Below are 20491 nucleotides of genomic sequence, written 5' to 3' on the forward strand. Positions count from 1 at the left end.
ATCTGAATTTCACTTCATATTAGAGCCTGACCTTGGGCACTTTTTTCCCTCACTGCCACATCCATTAGGTACCACTATAGAATAAGCTATAAAAATCCATCCAGCAAAGAAATGTCAGGGGTTTGTGAACCATGCTGGGTTTGCAAAGATCTAAATGCCAGTCATTTGTTCAACAAGTAGCAGAAATAGAGACCCAGGAGCAGCAGAAAATGCATGCACATGTGTTTGTCACTGTGACATCCACACACTGCTGATTTTAGACTGTCCCCTTTTCTCATTAGCCAGGTACATTAAATCCTAACAACACCTGTAAGGGAGATGTGTGCTCCTCAAAAGAGATTTAATGTAAAAGGTTATTTCTTGTAAGGAGCTGAATTTTTATCTATGTTAGAGAAAACAGGCATTGTATTAGAGTTTACAGTGTTAACTATTGTCCTGTGTTGTTTTTCTGGGTTTTTTTTTAATGGAAGCTGAAGTCTTTGTCTGTAGAAAAACCCTTCAGTCCCTGCACACAGAGCAATTTTCAAAAGCTTTTTCTAAAGGGCAGTTCTGATAAAGTTATAATTTGCTGAATTGAATTGATGAAAATATTCCCTGCTTAGTTAGGTTTAAGAAACAAATCTCTATGCTGAATATTAAAGCTTGGACTGTAAGTGGGAGGAGAGAACTATGCAAATGGAATATGCTCTCTTTCCTAGGGTGCAGGGGTAAGAAAAAAGAAGAGCACTGTTTCCCCCTGCCCCAAGGTGCTTCAGCCTGGCACATGTGATGCTGGAAGAAGACATGGAGGTGCAGAAAGCTGAAGGTACTCTGCAGTTGAAAGAACACAAAGGGAAAGATGTTACACTCACTAAAATTGGTTGGTGAGTGTCATGTTTTTGCCCCAGCTGAGAGCTGAGCACCACGCAGCCGCTCCCTCCCTCCTAAGAGGGTGTGTGTGGGGTGAACTGGGGGGAGGGAGGAAGAAGAACCTCAAAATACCCCCCCAAACCTCAGGTGTTGGAATAGAGATAGTTTACTGGGGCAGCAGAGAAAGAGAGAAAATAACAATGACAACTTTATAGCAAAATACACGAAACTGGTGATACACAATGCAGTTTCTCACAGAACCCCACAGCTCAGACCCATCCTGAAACCAGACTGTGTGCAAAACTGTGTGTTCTGGAGCTGCTTGCTCCTCCTCCAACCAGCCCCCCTTTATGCTGGGCATAACATCATAGTATAGAATAGCCCCTTTGGCCAGTTTGGGTCACCTGTCCTGGCTGTGTCCCTTCCCAGCTTCTCATTAGCAGGGCAGTATGAACTGAAAAGTCCTTGGGCAACAACTAAACCCATCCATGTGTTACCAGCACTGCTTTCAGCCTAACTCCACACACAGCATTCCACTGCTGTGAAAGGAAATGAAAAGGCAAATAGGATCCTTAAGGCTGTGTCACTTTGCTGCCTAATTAGCCACATGCAGGAGCAGTTCAAGAGGAAAATCTTTGTACCATTTCCAAGCAAATATTCAAGTCAGCTACCTTCAATCTTTTCCCAACTGATCCACAACAGATCTCTTGTTTATAGTTAGTGGCCTGTAAAGATCTATCCATAATCCTTAAAAATACATATAATGTCAGTGAGGAATCCCAGCCAGGCTCAGTTCTCATGCCCCACTTAGCAGTGTATTTTTATTTCTGTGAAGCCACCACAGCAGCCCGTGTCATCATGGGAACAAGACCAGGGACACCTTGGTTTTACTGAAACTCCAGCAAACCTCCCACTGACTTCAAATCCCAAACCAGATTTTTGCCACCAGCCTGTGATTCCCAGCTCAGATCCCATAGCAACCAGCTTTCCTCACAGCCCCATGGACTGAGGCTGGTCACTCAGAAGTGTGGTTACTTCTGACCCTCAGCTACCAAAGGAGACGTATCAGTGTGTGCTGCATCTCCTGACTGAGACCTTCCTGGCCCTACTGCCTCCCAGGGCTCGCTCACACCACCAGTAAACATGCTGGTCTTCTTGAGAGGTGGAAAAAACTAGGCACAGACATATCCTGTTAGCTGTCTCTTCTGATAGCTGTGGGCATCTAAGGGGAGGCTAACCAGGGGTGCCTGAGCTTCCTGACCCAGAATATGCCCACTGTCATTACCAGCATGTCCCTGTTCACAGAGGTACTGGCTGTTCCCTCTGCTCCTTGGGGCACTTGCATCCTTGGGGGTTGGACTCAATGATCTCTTGAGGTCCCTTCCAACCCCTACAATTCTGTGATCCTTGGAGAGAGCAGTGATGGCAGATGGAGTGAAGTTCCACTGGCACACCATCCCACATTGCCCTTACAAAACACTGGTAAAAGATGCACCCCAGTCCCCCAGGATGGTGATCAGCGTGCTGTGCAGGAAACACCCCTGAAAGCCTGGCTTAGCTGCAGGGCAGGCAGGGGGTCACAGGGCAAGGGACACGGTGACCCTGGGACACAGCTCCATCAGTTCAGCTGCTCTGAGCTCCGCTCCCACAGGATTCCCCTGCCACCAGGAGCTGTCATGCTGCTCCCCTGGGACTGCCCCCACCTCTGGGCTCCAGCCTGTCCCCAGGGAAGTAAGGGAGTCCCAGGGGTGCTTGCTGCTTTGGGACCTGCTCCTCCCCAGTCCCCCCATCACTGTCCTCCTCCTTGGGCTCTTCCCATTCCAGGGCTTGAGGGAGCCCAGACAACCAGGTTGCTTCACCCCCCCACACCCCAGGGTTTAATGCCCCACATTGGGCATTCTTGTGAAGCACCAAGCTTGCTGAAAGGGTTCCTTGTGCCACAGGCCCAAGGCAAACTCGCCTTATCAGAGATGCTGTGGGGACAAACACTCCTTCTCTTGCCAGGGGAATTCTTTCCCCACAATTATCTCTGCCTGAGGACAAGCACCCACTTCATTGTGTCCCTCTGAATGGCCACATCCTGCTCAGGGACAGCGCTGGCCTGGTGAGGACAAGGGCAGTGAGGGGACACTTTGGTGACCTGTTGCAAAAACCTGGCCAGTGCAGGGCTGGTTAGGGGTCAGGGTCACTGGGACCCACCATCTGGGGGGCAGCTCTGCAGAGTAGGAGTCATATCCATCCCCACCACTGGTCCCTTCATGAACAGGTATCCCCAGTGAAACTTGGAGGAATGGGGCTGGTTGGGAGAAAATGTATTTCCCCTCAGACCGGTGGGAAGCCGTGGCTTGGGGGGACTGGAAACACTTCTGTCTCAATTACAGCCATTGTCTAATTCAGACCACTGCTTCTCTCTTCTTCCCTAGGCATTCTGGGAAGGAAGTGGAAATAAGGTCCTGGATGTACGTTGACTTGGAGGGCATCCAGTCTGAGGAATTCTAGAGCATTTCGGTCCTACCATCACTTCCTGGCACCAGGGACATTGCAGTGACTGGTGAGGTCTCAGTTTCCCTACGAGTGGGGTTGATCAAAGACAAAGGATGAGAGTTGGTTCTTTCCTGTCCTCTCCTCCAGAGGCATGAGGAGATGATCATCCCTGGGCCATTTCCCTCAAATGATCAATAAACCCCTTCAGCAAAGCCATGCTCTGCATGTGTGCATGTGTCCATGTGTCCTCTCCTCTACCAGAGCCTGGATGCCGGGCTCTACTCTGTCTTCACCACTACCATGAAGAGAGTGGCTGAGGGAGTCCAGATACCTGTGGTGACACTGTAAAGTAGATCCCTTTGCACCCACCACGTGCCCCCAGAGAGGGGCACATTAGGGCAAGCTAACATGGGCTCCAGATGCTGGACAGACCTCTTCCTACCATGTATGGCACTTGGTGTTCATTATCTCTTGGCCATGGTTTTGCCTCTCCAGGCACACACTGAATTACCACCGACTTTTCCATTAGGAACTGTTTGCTCAGCACACTGCATGTGATGATCTGAAAGGGACTTTTCCAACCACAGTGACTGTACAAATCTCTGGTTCCATGACTTCATGTCTTCAGTGGGGCTGACTGCTGGGAATATTTCCCTGAGGGCTGGGGGGCTGTGCTTTAACTGCTGGAACATGGTGAGAAGGTCTCCCCTAAGCCTCCTTTGCTCAAAGCTGAACAAACCTAGTTCTCTCAGCCTTTCCTCATACAGCACGCTTCCCAGTCCTTGGGTCATCTTGGTGGCCCTTCTCTGGACCCTTTCCAGCCTCTCTGTCCACTGCTGCTGAATGTTTGGGGTCTGAGAGCTGAAGGCTCCTTTGTGCCACCACCACCACCAGCAGAAGGGTCTGGCATGGAAAGAAAAACCCCTGTGGGCTCTGTCTGTGTCTGACAGTGCCCAGAAGGGAGCAGGAGCTGGGGATGCTGGTGCCCGGGTGGCTCAGAGTGGTGATGTGGGTCTCATTGCGCAGGTTATTGCAGGACTGTGGGTGCCAGGGAGTGGAGAGACACTGACAGAAGAAGCTGTTTCTCTCCCCACACTCCACATGATCCAGCCAGGCAGGGCCAGGCAGCATTCCAGAAGTGGGGAATGGATCCAAAAGGTTAGGGTAAGAGTTAGGGTTAGGGCTGGGTAAAGCTTATGGTTAGGGTTTGAGTTAGGGTTAGGGGTTAGGTTTAGGGTTGGGGTTAGGGATAGGGTTAGGGTTAGTGGTTAAGCTTAGGGTAAAGGTTTGGATTAGGTGTTAGGGTTAAGTTTAGGGTTCGGTTAGGGTTAGGGTTATGGTTGGGGTTAGGGTTTAGGGCTAGGTTTAGTGGTTAGGGGTAAGGGTTAGAGTTTGGATTAGGATTATGGTAAAGGGTTAGGGTTAAGGATGGGGTATATGTTAGGGTTGTGGGCTCCCTGGGGACGTTTCAGGCCAGGTATGTCTTTCAATCCTGGCTCCTTTGGTTTGGGACCTTTTGCTTGGTATGTTTTTAAGTGAGTGCTGCTTCGGGCAAGAAAAGCACCTAGGGAGACAGTTGGAGTGTTGCCTGTTTCCTGGCAAAGGAAATCCCTCAGACCCCGGATGACAGGGGCTGCTTATGGGCTCTCTGCGGAGGTTTCAGGCCAGGTATGTCTTTCAGTCCTGGCTCCTTTGGTTTGGGATCTGGTGCTGCACTACTTAGGGCAGAAGTGTGGCTTTCAGACGGAGGAGCCCCTTCACGCACAGACAGGTACTGAACTGGGACTAAAAGAATACACACAGCTTGTAACTTTCCTGCTCCACTGCCGCGCGTGTAGCCTTGCGTGCCGGGGCGTGGTACCGAGTGACTGATGGACCGAGGGGGTGGCTTCTAGTATCCAGCGTTCGTGCCCCTGGTGTTTCGAAGCAGCAGCTGCGCTTTGGGTCTCTTAGCCCTTTAGCTGATGCCGTGTAACAGCTCTCCCTATTTACAGTCAGTATCTTATGAAGGAAGCCTCTGTCCTATGGCCTTTCAGTGGAAGGTTTACGAAGCAGAAGACGGTGTTCCAGGCGTGCTTAGCCTCTTTCTCCAGAGGGATAAAAAAAAAGAGGCGGCTTAATTTTTGTTTGTTTTAGTGTCACTGAGTATAGTTGCTTTTAGGTCAGATTTGCTGTACAACTTTACTTTTTATTCTAGATCATCAAATAATAAGAGACTAAACAACTCTTTTCCCAGCCACCCTGACTGACCAAAAGGCAAGTGGTTATAGAAGGGGTTTTCTGTGGGTTCTGCTACCCTTTTGAGATAATTAGCTTTCCTTGCAATAGGGAGAAGAAGGGAGAAGGCAATGGGGGGTGAAAGACTAATTGAAGAGCCCTATCTTTGATCATGTTTAGTGTTAATTATGTTGTAATCTATATATGTAAGGCTGAAATTTTAAGGGAGGGTAACCTTAAACTCTGCTCCTCCATTCATTTCCAACCAAAAGCAAGCAGTTGCAGCAACCTTACCATACCTTCTGTTTCAGAGGTTTCAGAGGTTAGCAGAAAAGCGAGCCAGGAAGTCTCCCAGAATGTGACAGGGACTTGAGTTTCTCTTCAGCAAAAGGTGTTTCTGCATAAAGCATAAAACTAGAACTTCATCTGAAGGTGCTGATGAGGAGTGGGAAAAGTGTGCTAAGATTACAACACAGTTACCTCATGCAGTTTGTGTGTCATTAGAGAGCTCTAATCCCGAGTTTCTTGGTGTAGCATGCTAAAGGATGAAGATCCTGGTAGAGCCAGCATGCTAAGATGTGATGGTCTTGTGTGAAAACTGCTGGTATATTGCATTATGGTATGTGTTTCTGTTTTGTATGAAGCTCTTAGGGAAGTTCCATCTCCTTCATCCATTAAATAAATGGTCTTTTAGATTGCAGGGCTTTAGATTTTCTTCCCCTCCTTCTCCTTTTGCTTAATACTGTGTAGTGCTCAACAAAAAATAGCACTTCTGTGCTGCGCAGGAAAACAAATGAACCATGAGGTCAACTTCCATGTTAAATCTTATTTTTTCACCATCTTTTACATTGTCTTGGCACATACTCTGCAATATGCATCAAAAAAAGTCTCCAAAAAGGAAAGAAGGCAGAGAGAAATCCTAGGAAGGACTATGTCTTCACATTTCAAGCTCTGTTGCAGCAGGGTACTCTGTTCCACAGGTTTTATGAGTGTATGCCATCTGGAGTCCTGTGTCCAGGTCTGGGGCCCACAATAAAAGAAAGATATAGAACTGTTGGAGAGGGTTCAGAGGAGGCCACAAAGATGATTAGAGGGCTGGAGCACCTCCCCTACCAAGAGAGGCTGAGGAACTGTGCTTGTTCAGCCTGGAGAAGAGAAGGCTGCAAGGGGACCTCATTGCAGCCTTCCAGTCCCTGAAGGGAACACACAAACAGGAGCGGAATCAACTTTTTAAAAGGACAGACAATGGCAGGACAAGGGGGAATGGATTAAAAATGAAGGAAGGAAGGTTTAGATTAGATATTAGGGGGAAGTTTTTTACAGAGAGAGTGGTGAGGTGCTGGAACAGGCTGTCCAGAGAACCAGTGGATGCCCCATCCCTGGGGGTGTTCAAGGCCAGGTTGGATGGGGCCCTGGGCAATCTTGTGTAGCTCCAGGCCTGGAGGTTGGTGTCCCTGCCTGTGGCAGGGGGGGTTGGAGCTCTATGATCCTTGGGGTCCCTTCCAACCCATGCCATTCTATGATTCTGTGATTCTATGCCTGACACAACATGTAGTATCTGTGCTTTCTTTTGTGCTTGTCACAGACAGGAAGCTCTTTAAGCTCAGTCTCTCACTGTATTCATGGGCAACCCCTGCACTGCCAGGCTACGGTTTGTATTTGATGTTTATAGATCATGTGAATGAAATGGCAGAGTGAAATGGTGTAAGTAGCATTTCCCTTCCAAAAGGGGCACCAGCACCTCTGGTTGTCTAAGCAGGCTACTGTCAAGGTTGTGTTATGGAGAGTTGAACTCTCTTCATTATCCTTTACAGGTCTGATATTGTACAGATGCATTTGGCAGCTTGTTCCTGGCTCCACAGCGGAGTCATCAGGCATCAGCAGGCGCTTTGCGAGAAGGATGTGCCATGGCCCTTTTAGGTGCAGTTTGGCTCGTTCCCTTTCTTTGACGCCTCCCTCAAGGGCAGAACGTGTCCCTGTTTAGAATGCTGCCAGGTTTGTGTTGGTCACAGTGCCAGTCAGCTAAGCCGTGCAGTCTGCCTGAAAACATAAAGGTATTTTCTCACAGGAGAGAATCTGTTCAGATCGATGCAGTGCCTTGTATCCACTGCCAGCTTCCTGCTGCTTTCTTGGATGCTGCTGCCCATCTCCCTTTGCTTACAGGGAGAATATTCCACTTGTCTCTGCCTCTAGCTGGGAACTAGATACACTGCTCCATTGTTTACCTCCCCTTAAAAGCTGAGAGCTGACATTTTTGTTTGAGACACTCTGTATTTTTATTCCCTGGGTTGGCAGGGCAACAGCTAATCAAATAATTATATTTAAAATTAGATTTAATAAAAAAGCATCTCTAAAACAAAAAACAAGGTGTAGTCCTGCTTCTTAGCAACAAAACTAGTCAGCAATGTGCATACAGTGTCAAGTTTCCCAAATAACTAAGGACCATTTGGACTTTCTTAATGTTCTTAACGTTTTCTGTTGATTTTTTTCTTTTCCTTTTAACATGCTCTCCTGTGTTTATAGTAGGTCTGCAAATTGAGCACCCCCTTCTGTTCCTTTTTCCGTTCTCTTCCGTGCCTCCCTCGCCCCCACGTTTGAAGTAGGTTGTCTTACCTAGAGCTGTGACAGCAGCTATTCATACTTGAAGAGCTTCTGCTAATAAGCAGCTGTTCTGTCCAAGTTTACAACATGAATAAAAATACTAATTGTGTTTTTTCAAATAATAAACTGAAGGTCCCAAACAGATAATTATGCTTGTGCTTGTAAATAATCATTACTCAGAAGCAGAAGAAATTCTGTACTTTTCCCCTGTCCTCAAGCCAAACACTGGACTGAGTGGGACCTTCTGGGTTGCTCTGTATACTCCCTTCCTGTAGCATGGCTTGTGCATATAATCTTTTTAAAAATACATTGAACTCTCTTTTAAAAGTAGTGGGGTTTTGGAGAGGAATTTTTGGTTGGTTGGTTGGTTGGTTGTTGGGGTTTTTTTTTTGCATTCGGTTGTGGTACTTTGGAAGCTGCTTTTGAACGTGTCTGGTCTTGTGGTCAGAGACCTCCTTCTAATTACCAGCCTCTGGATGTCCAGGCCTGGATAAGGAGCTCTTATACTGGGTACAGAGCCACTGTCCAGCGTTTAACCAGACTCAGCATTTCTTTCTTTCAGGGTATAATAAATGCTACGTTCACAGCTTCTAATTTGCTCTAACATTGGAACACAGATCTGTGGAATGTTGAGCCTGAGGTTTTTACAGTGAGGTGGAAGGACACAGAAGGTCAACTGTGGGCAAGAGGGATCTCCCCAGGGTATGCACCGCTAGTTCATGTATGTCACAGAGTTCCAAGACCACCAATCTAATAATTAATGAAGTAACTTCAGCATGAAGTCCTTCTTATGAGCTTATTGTGAGATACAAGACACGCTTTGTTAAAAGTCTGTGTTTGCCATGGCTATAAATAGCTTTCTTGGCAAACGTGGTAAAGGGAAATTATATGTAACCAAGGAGTAACAGCAAATAGAGTTTAAATACCTGTTTCATAACAGTGTTATTTTGGGGCTGAGATAATGGACCAGGCTGGGTACTGAGAATTAGTTTGTCTTGTGTGATACACCTTTTATTAGAAATATATTTAGCATAGTGCTTGGCACCATGCTAGGCCTAGGATTTCTTCTCAATTGATGTCTTGCAGACCTCGTAACTGTCTTTTGTTCCTTGATAACCTGAAGGTCCTTACTAAGCAATATATGACGTTAAATGTTGGCTTTGATGAAGCTGGTGACGTTGTTTTAATTGTAGAGAAAGACTTGGCCATGTTTTTCTGGGTATTCATAATTCTGGATCAGCATTTGCAGCCAGACACAAAGGTAACATTATGCCTAGTGAGACTAGAAAAGGTAATGAGGATGTTACCCAAATTGTAGCATGGCCTGGGTGTTTAAGCTAATAATCTTCTGCTAATTTGGGAGTTGATGAACCTCTTCAATGAGAACAACGGTGCTGAATTACATTTGATATGGAAAGACATCATCATCCCCCCTCATGCTCGTCTCGTCCCTTTCGTTGCGTTGGGATCTGTTCAGGATACAGTGCCACTGCTGGATGGCAGTTCTGAGCTCCCACAGCGGTTGTTTCACAGTGTTTTCTGGAGGCTGCCCATGCAGGTGCTGTAGCATGCAGTGCTGTGGCAGCACTGCAAATTGCTTCAGTTGCTTTTACTGCATCATCCAGAATCTTAAAACTATTGAAGTCAGTTCTCACCGTAGCTGCATCTCGAGCTCCGAGTCTTTCTGCTGGGCATTTGTTGCACTGCAGCTCCCGGGCTAAATGTGGCGCGGACATCGCCGCCGCTTCACAGACCTGTTTCTGGCCTTTCTACAGGCAGTTCCGTGTCTCTGGTGTAACGCTGCGATGTCTTAGCCATCATCCTCTGTTTCGTATCATTAAGGCAGAAGGATTTAGCTCAGTTACTGGCTAATGCAGTGTTTAATGTGTGTATCTGTGAGGCAAATTCCATTTTAGCAGGGTGGAAAGCGGTCAGATATCAATATTCGGTATACTAATGACAGTATGGCATCCAGGATCACATTAAGGTCTCCACTGAGCTCATCTGGCTGACGCATCTTGTTGATGGGATTTGGAAGAGTCAAACATTTGCAGATACTAGGAGTGGTACTTCTAAGGCTTCTAGCTGCTTTGGACAGACATGCTGCCACAACTTGAGCTTTAGCACAGCTTTGCAAAAACCCTGTTGTGACAGATGTAGTGGAACAGTGAAGCTTTAGGCTTTTGCTGTAGTGTTTGTACAGGTAAAGGATATTCTGACACACCTGGCTTGCCAACTGTACTGTGGCACATGGAGTGGTTTGAAGTTGTTCTGCTGGGTTTGGCTTTGGAGAACATCAGATGTTTACTTACAAAAGGGAAGAAAGGGCTTGGCAGTGGTGAAAACTCTGTTGGTGAGTATAAGATGCTTGTGTGGGAAGTGAGGGAAGGTAAAGCATCAGCTTATGGATGTTTCCAGAGGGACAGAGTAAGTAGGTGTTGTTTTCTAGGAATTATGCAAATTACAGACAGGAAAGCAAGCTGAAAGCTAGTATGTTGATAGGGACATGGGGACATTGCCCCTTTATCTTAGGTGATTATATTAAATGCACATTTCTTTCTGTCTTACCCATGATTAATGTGCTCTTCATCCCAACCTCATCTGGTGGGTGTAAGGAGCGGTTGTTAAATGCACCACAATGTAAAAGATGAGAAAGAGATTTGCTGTTTTTCTGCCAGTCTTGAGCCCCATTCACTGATTTCGCAAATGGCTGCTTGGACCCTTCCTTCGGTGTCAGGGAAACTGTGGGTTTAGGAGTGGAAGATAGGGAATCTGGATTAGTCAGTAACAGCAGTAGAGGGCAAGAGCATGCCATCTGAAAGGCCGTGAAAATGTGTATGAGCAACTTAAATTTGCTGCAAGGAGAATTGGTTCATCAAACTACTAAATAGTCCAAGAAAAGGGCTAGAAAAATCGCAGTTTCTGTAGCACTGAGTAGGAATTTCAGTGGGATAAGGAGGTCTGTGTTTTAATCGGTGCTTTGCCAAGAGATTCTGTATGATAGCCAAAGAGGCAGATGGCATTCCAGTTACAGTGCTGACGGACAGGCATCTGTGGGCATGAGTTCATCATTAACTACACTGCAAGCCCTGGCCCAGAGGGAGCAGGAAGGAGTTACCATTTTCCATACATGTTCTTTGTGGTTAAATGTCTGGAAGATGCCAACTGTCCCAAGAAATGATGGCATTTTATCTTGTGGTTCCATAACACTTAGTAGAGGGGAACGCAATGAGCTGCTTGAATGACAGCGTAAACTGCAACAACAGAAAAATAGATCAGGTATTGTAGGAGAGGCATGTGCTGGGAATGTGGCCCTGGAAAACAAAGTCTGCCAAAGTATAGTCCTATGGCAGCATCAGGATGCAGACAGAAATCACCTGTACAGCAGTGGAGAAAGCTGCAGAAATCCATCTCTAACATCCTGTCTCTTGAGACGGAGTGGTTCCTTTCTAAGCCAATGATAAGAAACATGTGCCTGTCCTTAATCGCTTGCGTTCGCTGACTTTCTCCTTGTGCTTGTGGGGGAAAAAATAAATTCTTGAGGTGGAGTTCCCTAACAGCTCTGATAAAGGACTCGGAGGACTGATCAGAAAGACTGAACAAGTGAAGTGGATTCTTTTCCCTTGACAGTGTTTTGTTAAATCAGTAGATTTCTTAAGGACATGGGTTTGTTTTAGTTTTAAATAAACTTTTGACAGTCCGTAGATCAAAACCTGCTGTCAGTGCAGGGATTAGATAGCTGTCGAGATGTCAAGATTACAGCTGCGACTGAGGAATTGTTCTTGTGAAGTGGCCTTAAATGCCTGCGGAAGGCAGCACGGAGTGGGTGTCCTTGTACTTAAAGTGGGGGCTTGGTGCAGCATGGGGGATTCAGGCTCGCAGCCTGCAGCGGGCACTGCGAATGCTTGTGTGAAGGTTGCACGCCTTGGAAACTGAGCGAGTTGTGCCTGTGCAGGGGGATGTCTGAGCAGTAGAGGGCAAGGTGATGTCAGTTAGAAGCAGTCTGAGGCCCAGTACTGCCTTGACTCAGCCCTCTCTCTCCCCGCAGCCTGGCAAGCTGACTGAAGCCTTCAAGTACTTCCTGCAAGGCATGGGCTACAGTGAGTGCCAGGGCTGGGCACGGGGCTGGTGCGCGTCTGCGAGTGTGCGTGTGTGTGCGTGTGTGTGCCCATGTGTATGTCTGCCAGCCCCAGAGAGGAGCCTGGCAGCCTGTTTGCTCACACTGAGGGAGGGCTGCATGCTGCCTGTGGCTTGTGTGGACAAGTGTGCAAGGTGTCTGTCTGTCTGGGGGCAACTGGACCGTACAGGCTCTGTGTGTGGCCAGGGTTTCTCTGTGTGTGTGCACACAGGCATGTGTGGGTGTGTAAAAGCAGGGATTGTGTGTGTGTGTGTGTGTGTGTGTGTGTGTGAGCACGTGTGCACAGATGTGCAGAGTCCCTGTGCACGAGTCCATGTGTGTGTAGGTCTGTGAGCACGGGTGTAGGTGTGCACACCCATGTGTGCATGTGTGTGAAGGGCTGTGGACAAGTGTGAGTGTTTGCAGGTACATGTGCACGTGTCTGTGTGCAGGTCTGCGTGCATATGTGCAGGTCCATGTACACGCACATGTAGGGCTGGAACAGGGCTCCTGGCCCCATGTTGTGGCCAGAATGGCTCATGATCTCTCTCTGCCCTCCCTGCCCTTTTCCTGCTCTACCCCTATCAGTCGCCCACCTGAAGGATCGGAGGCTGAGCGGAGGCACAGGTACAGCTCAGTGCTGCTTGGCCCGTGCCTGCTGCTGCATGGAGCCTGCGTGGCCTGTGCCCTCGAGCTGCCTGGGCACCTTTGGGAGCAGCCTGGGTGCAGGGCTGGCCGTTCCCAGCCAGACACCCTCTCCCTCACTCTGCTTTGCCTGAGATGGCACCCTGAGCTGGGGGCTGAGGAATGCCATTTGGAGAAGTGCCCCCCTATGTGGGTACAGGCTTGGCTGTGTTCCCAGCGTGCCCTCCTGCAGCCAGCCGGGAGCTGTCCCCGTTGGGCGTTGTGGATGGAGGAGGGTGTCACCTTCCCTGCACACCCTGGGGAGCCTGGAGAGCTCCCGTTCATGCTCCCTTCCTTGGAGCATGGCAGCCATGGTCCTCACTGTCTCATTCTCAGTGGTTGCATGTCCGGGCAATGTGCCCGGTGTGCAGCCTGCTCCAGGGTGCCCCATCCCTGCCCCACTGTCCCTTGCCAGCCCAGAGCTGCTCATGTTGTCACAGCACCGCATGCTGCAAGCTTCTGCCCAGGGTCATTCACAGCAGGGAGCAGGATCGGTGGCTTCGCTTGTGTAGGACAATGTCAGCTCAGGTCCTTCCAGCTGTTGGAGGGAACTGAGCACCACGGCTGTCTCTCTGTGCCCATGCAGTGCCATCCGCCAGCATGACCCGCCTGGCACGCTCTCGCACAGCCTCCCTCACCAGTGCCAGCTCAGTGGATGGCACCCGCCCACGTGCCTGCACCCACTCGGAGAGCACTGAGGCCATGGGCCAGATCAACCATACCATGGAGGTATCATGCTGAGGTCCACGCCCACCGCTGACGACTCCTCCAGAGCCATCTCCCATCCATCAGTATCCTGCCAGCACCCACCCGCCCCATGGACATCCTCGACCAGGGCCCTCGCTCCTTCGGTGTTGATTTGTCTTCTTTGCCGTTGGCCTCATCCTCTTGTCCGGTACCAGAGAAGGAAATGGGCTTTGCTTCACTGCCTCCTGGCTCTGGCTCCTGGCTTCATCCAGCAGTCACGCATGGTCCTGCATTAGTCCTCATCCTCCCCAGCACGAGTCTGATCCAGGCTTGGGAGGGTGGGTGGCAGGGGCATGGAGCCAGGATGGGTGGTGAAATGGGGACAGGATGGTGGAATGGGGCAGGACAGCAGCCTCTACAGCCATGAAGAGGACACAGGAGATAGGTTGATCCTCCAAAGTCAACTGACAGCTGGCCAAACCAGAGGGAAGGCAAAGCCAGGGCACAGCACTCACTGGGAGGTCACTGGCCCCCTTGCTGGAGATGCAGATCCCATTTTTTTCCCCACTGGCTCTCCCTGGGGAGAGCTAGCATGAGCTGTTCCCGCACACCCCGGGCCTGCTGTCCCAGAACTGTCTGAGCATTATGAGAAATCGTACCCCAAACTGTCCCCCCCACCCTGGTAATGTAGCCCAAGGGCTGGTCTGAGGCAGCAGGAGAGGTCTCAGCCCTCTTCCAGAAGCCACCGGAGCAGGAATATGGGGGTCCTCCTGCCTCTGCCTGTGCCCTTGCCTGTGGTGGCACTTCCTTGGCCTCTTGTTGCAAGGACAATCACCACCTGCCATCAAAAATGCAGTGGGGAAAAAGGGACACACATGAGTGTCCCCTGGCTTGCTCAGTCCCTGCTACACTGCAGTTCCACTCTTGGGTTGAGGTCACCAGGGCTCAGCGGTCACAAGTTTTGGGCAAATCCTGGTGTCACAACCTCCCTCCTGTTTTGCCACAGCCTGCGGGTATCACCGTGATGGAGCCATAAGCAATAAGATGAGACCCTCCCTCCCTGCAATGTGGGGGAGCCTGCAGCACCTCTGCCCTGCAGTGTGCATCACTGGAAAGTGTTGGCAGTGTGGGGTGACCCATGGGGCATGGGGAGCATGCTAGTGCCTGGCTTTGCCCACAGAGCTGGCCAGACCCACCCACCCCCCCCACAGCCCCAGCACCTCTCCAGCACTCTGAGCAGGGTGTCTCTCAAGGGCTTGGCTCCCCGTGAGCTGCAGGGTCCTCTCTGGCCACTGGCCACCAGTTTCTCAGCTTGGCACAGCTCTCTGTGCCATCACATAACCCCACCATTGGCCATCCAGCCTCTGCTGCTGTCCCATGCCCACCCCAGGGATAGCCAAGCCCAGGTCCTCCAGCACCCAGGGTAAGGGAGCTCCAGCTCTGGTGATGCGTGCTCAGCTCTTTGAGGATGGTCTGTGGGAGACCCCAGTGGGCTCCTTTGTGGGACTCACCGTGGGCCACCATCTGGGCGAGCAGAACCAGCCTGCAGGGAGCAGGTGCCACCCAGCCCCTCCAAAAGCACTCATCCTTCCTCAGCAAGGAGTGCAGGGGTCCTGGGGTTCCCAGCAGGCCTACAAGGGCTTTTGGCCCTGAGACCTGTGCCCTGCCCAGCCTGTCCCTTGTTGAATGGCCACCCCAAGACACCAGTGTCCCCATTTGTCCCCCACTTTGTTCTGCTGTGTGCTTCCTTCTCGGTGTGACTCTGAAAGCTGTGTAGCTCCTGTTTACTCTAGATATCACTGCAAACTTTTGTTTTCTCAGCGTGTCCTTCCAGATGATACATATAAAAATACCTATACATAATATATATATTAAGGGTTTGTCTGCTCCTGGATCTTTTTGGTTTCATTCCCCTTGCATTGTTGTACAAGCAGTGCCGTGTGGTTCCCCTGGAGGTGGTCTGGCCTTTGTTTCCTCACCTTAGCCTTGTTGGTCAGTTTGTTTTTCTCTGGTGGTTTGTTCTTTCGATATTGGGGTTACTTTTTAAGGTGGTTTGTTTTGTTTTGGGTTTTTTTGTTTGGTTGTGTTGGGTTTTTTTGTTTTGTTTTGTTTTCCCAGTCACAGCGGAATTTAACACGTTTTCCTGTCTGAGTGCCATCTGGTTTTGTCATGGCAGCATCAAGGCTGCAGCACTCACAAGACAGCAATATGTAAACCAGATTTAACTAACCTGTTGCCGTAGAGAGGATTTACTGTGTTGGAAAAGAACCAACAAACTAATAAACATGTTAACAACCTTCTGTTCTCTCTTCAATGTGCTTCAGGGAAATTGGCCCAAGTTCATCCTGGGCCTTCTTCCAGAGATGACAAGGGGGGACACCTTGGCCACAAACCACACCAGGGACTGGACTTCACTGCCTGGAGAGGGGGACCAGGGTGGCCATCAAGGAGACCCCAGGGTGCATGTGAACAGGAGCTGTGGGTTGCTTTGTCTCCAGGTCAGCCATAGGCAGGGTGCCCTATATGCTGGGAGTGGATGGAGACTGGAAATCTCCCAGTTGTGGCCCAGCAAGATTGGATCCAAGGGATGCCCGTGGGGGAAGGAAAGACTCATGGGTGCACAGCTCCGGGCATGAGCAGAGCCCTTGGGAGACCCATTGTTCCTGTCCTCTTCCAGCTTGCGGGCTCCCTGTTTGACTCCCCATGGAGGTTTGAATGTCTGTGGTGGTTGAGGCCTGGCTGGAGGCCAGACGCCCACCAAAGTTGGTCTATGACCCCCCTTTGTAGTTGGACAGGGGAGAAAAATGTATATTGAGGGGTTTAGAAATCAGTGTAAGGACAGAGAGATCATCCTGTCAACAACGACACGGGCAAATCACACTCAGCACAGAGCGAAGGACAGAAAACTCTCTAATTGATTACGCTGCACTCCAGAAACAGCGAAACGGGAGTGGGGAGCGCGAGCAGATCTTAAAGCAACGCCAGCAGATCTTAAAACACTTTCCCCCCACCACTCCCTTCTTAGCAGACTTTAGTCAGGATTATGCTCCCTTCTTCCTCCCAGTGGTGGTACAGGGGTGCAGGGACTGGGAAAATGGGGTTCTCGGTCACTTCTTCATGAGCTGTTTTCCTTTTCCAGATCTTATAACACCTCTACCTCCCCTCCCACCCTTCCCTTCTTAGCAGACTTCACCCTAGTCATGATTTCACTCCCTTCTTCCCCCCAACAGCGTAGCATGGGGAGGGGCAGGGACTGGGAGATGGAGGCTTTGGTCAGTCCCTTGCAAGTTGGTTTCCTTCTCGGCCGAGGGGCTGGGGGGGGGCATTCATTCCACACCCTCCCCCTGCTGCACCATAGGGTCTCACCCACAGCAGACAGTCCTCCATGAACTATTCCAGTGTGAGTCCTTCCCCACAGGGCTTTATCTGTTCATCAGCTGCCCCGCCGTGGAGCACTGCTATGGTGGGCAGTCATAAATCCCAATGTCTCTCCAGTCCTCTGTGGGGTCACCAGCCTCCCCCCAGCAAATCTCTCTCTCGCTCATCTCTGTGTCTCTGCTTCTCTTCATGGGCTGCAAGTGCTGGCAGGGGCTTGATCCAACACGTGTTACAGCACCTTCTCTATGTCTCCACCTGCTCCATCCAGCATGGAGCCTCTCCACTGGCCACGGTCATGGGCTTCCTTCTTCTCGCACAGGACCTGAAGACAATGATGAGATGCCACATAAATGGCCAAAGACTGAAACAGAGCAAGACTATGATGAAGAGCGGAAAAAAGATCCTGGAACATGCTGCTGAGGCACAAGAGACAAGTAGGAGTCTCTGCAGTGCCACCTAGTAGTACAACTGCTGCTCGCTCATCATTTTAACTCTCCCTCTGCTCTAAGAAGAGTTCCCATAGCATAGGAGGGACAGCTACCTGGTAACCAGCTGGTTTTATTTATTAGCTGTTTAAGGATTTCAGAAGTTACTTGAAGTAAATTACACCGTAATTGAGGTGATTTTACAAAAGCTTGTCTGACCGTTCCCCAGGCTGGTACCTGAGCAGCTGGGGCATGACACAGAGTAGCTTCATTCTCTTGCTGCAAGAAGAATGATGTGTCAAGAGTAAAGAAACTGTAAGCTTTATGCTCTTGGGCCCCTGGCTAGGAGTAGTCTGTGAATAAAAGAGGGAGGGGACTAACGGTCCCTCATTGAACTGCAAAACCAGCAGAGGAATTAAGACTGATTTTTTAAAATTCTTTTTTTTTTTTTTTTAACTTTTAGCAGTACAACACTGCTGTACAGTTACACTGTAATGTAACTACATGTCTCTTATGTCTTCTGCCCTGGATGTGCACAGAGAAGTTAACTTTTATGACCTCTCATTTCAAAACAACCCAGAAAGCCCCAAGTGTCCCTATGAACCAAAGTAAGGCATCTGACATGTGAGCATTTCAATTTGAAACGTTGTCCCTGGCTGAGCTTCTCAGCAGTACATTAAGGGCTTGCCAAATGCCTCACTGCTGTGCATGCTGCCTGCTTACCAAGGTGACACCAATGGCACCAGGATCACAGTAGTCGACACCATTACCTGCTTTAGATGCCAGCGTGTGGCGCTGGGTCTTTCTGTCACACTTACTGACTCGCAGGTCGCCTGAGGTTTGGCCTTTCAGCACTTTGCAGAGCTGAAAACAAACTTCACAGGACACAGTGAAACACCCTGTAAGGCTGCAGAGGTCAGCTTCACTGGACCCCAGAGCTGTGTGATAGCTGCCAAAGGGGAAGGGACTCTATTAGGAGCAAAATAGCAATCCTGCTGGCCAGATGCACCTTCTCCTTGGAGAAGATGGAGAGGAAACACGTCCAAGACACCAGTGAGCATCCATGTGTTAGCCTCTTACAAAACCAGAAGAGAGGATAGCACCCGTTAGCTGGAAAATTAAACCTTCTGGCCATTTTCCTGTCACTTCTCCTCCCAAAACATAAAAAAGGAAATCATTTGAAGCCAACTTAATTAGCAGCAGCTAATCTCATTGCAGACACAAGTTCTGAAATGGAGCTGTAACTGTGGAGTGGACTTGAACACTAACGCTTGATGTGCAGAGAAAGTGCTGGATAATGAACCCATGCAGAGTAAGAGCTGCAACAAATGCCTGCCCTTTAAAGCCCAGTCTAATACATAGCAGAGGCTCTCAGGGTGGGAGAGGATCCAGCCTCGTACATTAGCCTTATGTTGTTAAGACCTACTCAGAGATGCTTTGAGATGGGTTGGTGCAGGGATTTAAACCAGAGCTGAGAAATAGGCTTATTCCATTTTAATGGAATCTATTAGTATTCATTCAGAAATAGGCAGACCCATTAATAAAATACCATTTAGCATGCAGAACCACTGTGGAAGGAAAACATGAACAAAAGTGGGCCTTCACAGGAGGTGAGATATTGTCAAGATTATTACACTTGATTTTAATTCTTCTTCTCCCTTTTGATTCTGGAAATGCTGTGGAAGTCTAGAATTCAGGACTATGGAAAGGGAGAAGCATAACTTAAAAGATGACTAGACTAGTGTAAGCCAGGCTTACAATCTCTTTATTAGCAGCCAACACTTTTGCTAAATCAAGGGATGTGAAAGTCCATAAAGTCAAAGACAGCTTCGCTGTGGTTTGATGCCTTTGCTGCCAAGCTAGTTAGAGTGGTACTGGATGTGACCTCTCTCCGTGTGGCAGAAGAAAGCCACCTGTTCTGGTGGCCCTGCAGGGTCCTGGCAATTCCACTGGAAGGAACAGGCAGAACTGGTCGGGTTCACAGCTGTGATGGTCCTGGGCACACAAAGAAAAAAGGACTAATGAGGTGCTGGGTGGTTAATGATGCTGTGCCGTAACTGACATCAGGCGCTGCCAGTCCTGGACACCATCTGGAAGGAGTTACTTGGTGCAGGGGCATGACACTGGGAGCATGAACACTTCTGCTGCTTTTGAGGTGTTTCACCTAGAAACATTTCACTTGCCTTGTTTCCCAGGTGGCTATCGATTAGTGGCTATCGATTAGTGGCTATCAATGAAGAAATTAGCAGGGATACACTCTGAAGGTGGAGAGACCCTGACACAGGTTGCCTAGAGAGGTAGTGGAGGCCCCATCCCTGGAAACATTCAAGGTCAGGGCAGATGAAGCTCTGAGCAACCTGATCTAGCTAAAGGTGGCCCTGCTCACTGAAGGGGGCAGATGGCCTTCGGAGGTCCCTGCGCACCCAACGCAGTCCGGGGTTCGATGGCCAAACTCTTGCATGACAGCACGGCAAGATGAAGGCAAAACGGTAAAGTGAAGTCCAGCAAGGCTCCTTCGGAATATGGTACCAAGCAGACTGCTGGCCAAGCACCATCAGATCACAGACAAGGTACAGATGTGCCTCAGGGTTTGGAAGAGCCTCTGGTTAATGGGGGGTGATCAGGAGACCACCAGCAGAAGCCATGCCCACACCCACCTTCTGTTCCTGCTGCGCAGTCCCACTGCTGCGATCTCAATCACTTTCCTGTTGACATCGAGCTCTGGCTCCTCAGATCCCTGCAACTCCGGGTTGCGCCTCTTTGCCGTGATGTAGTCGGAGTCTTCCAGGTCAAAGTGGCAGCTGGGCATGAGGCTTCTCCCCTTCACAGCCACCTCTGGGCCCTTCTGATCGGGTTTCAGGTTTGGAATCCTAGGAAGAAAGGGACTGGTGTTGGCCAGGCTAGCTGGTGGTGGCCAGGCTAACTGGTGACCTGTGTCTCCCCCTCTCTGGATCTCTCGTTCCAGATTTTGCAACCCTCCAGGAGCTTAATATTTCATACAACATCTTTTTCCCGTGTCTCCACACCTCCTTCTACCAAGGCTGGATGC

At 49.5% G+C, this 20491-nt stretch overlaps 2 protein-coding genes across 2 annotated transcripts in view; one reads left to right on the forward strand and one right to left on the reverse strand.

Annotated features, from left to right (window-relative positions):
• The window catches only part of LOC311196741 (protein NDRG4-like), a gene marked incomplete at both ends in the record, with an annotated part of 721213 nt that overhangs the window by 301635 nt on the left and 399087 nt on the right, over positions 1-20491 (forward strand).
• LOC311196463 (hydrocephalus-inducing protein homolog) overlaps positions 18904-20491 on the reverse strand; it is a gene marked incomplete at its 5' end in the record, with an annotated part of 68508 nt that continues 66920 nt past the window's right edge. Inside the window, 2 exons of the mRNA XM_084270033.1 lie at positions 18904-19437; positions 20100-20312. Coding sequence (XP_084126159.1) covers positions 19302-19437; positions 20100-20312 — 349 coding nt within the window. The 3' untranslated portion in view covers positions 18904-19301. The remainder of the gene's footprint in view (positions 19438-20099; positions 20313-20491) is intronic.

Source organism: Gallinula chloropus (assembly GCF_964237585.1).
Source record: "Gallinula chloropus genome assembly, chromosome: 13".
Taxonomy (NCBI): Eukaryota; Metazoa; Chordata; class Aves; order Gruiformes; family Rallidae; genus Gallinula; species Gallinula chloropus.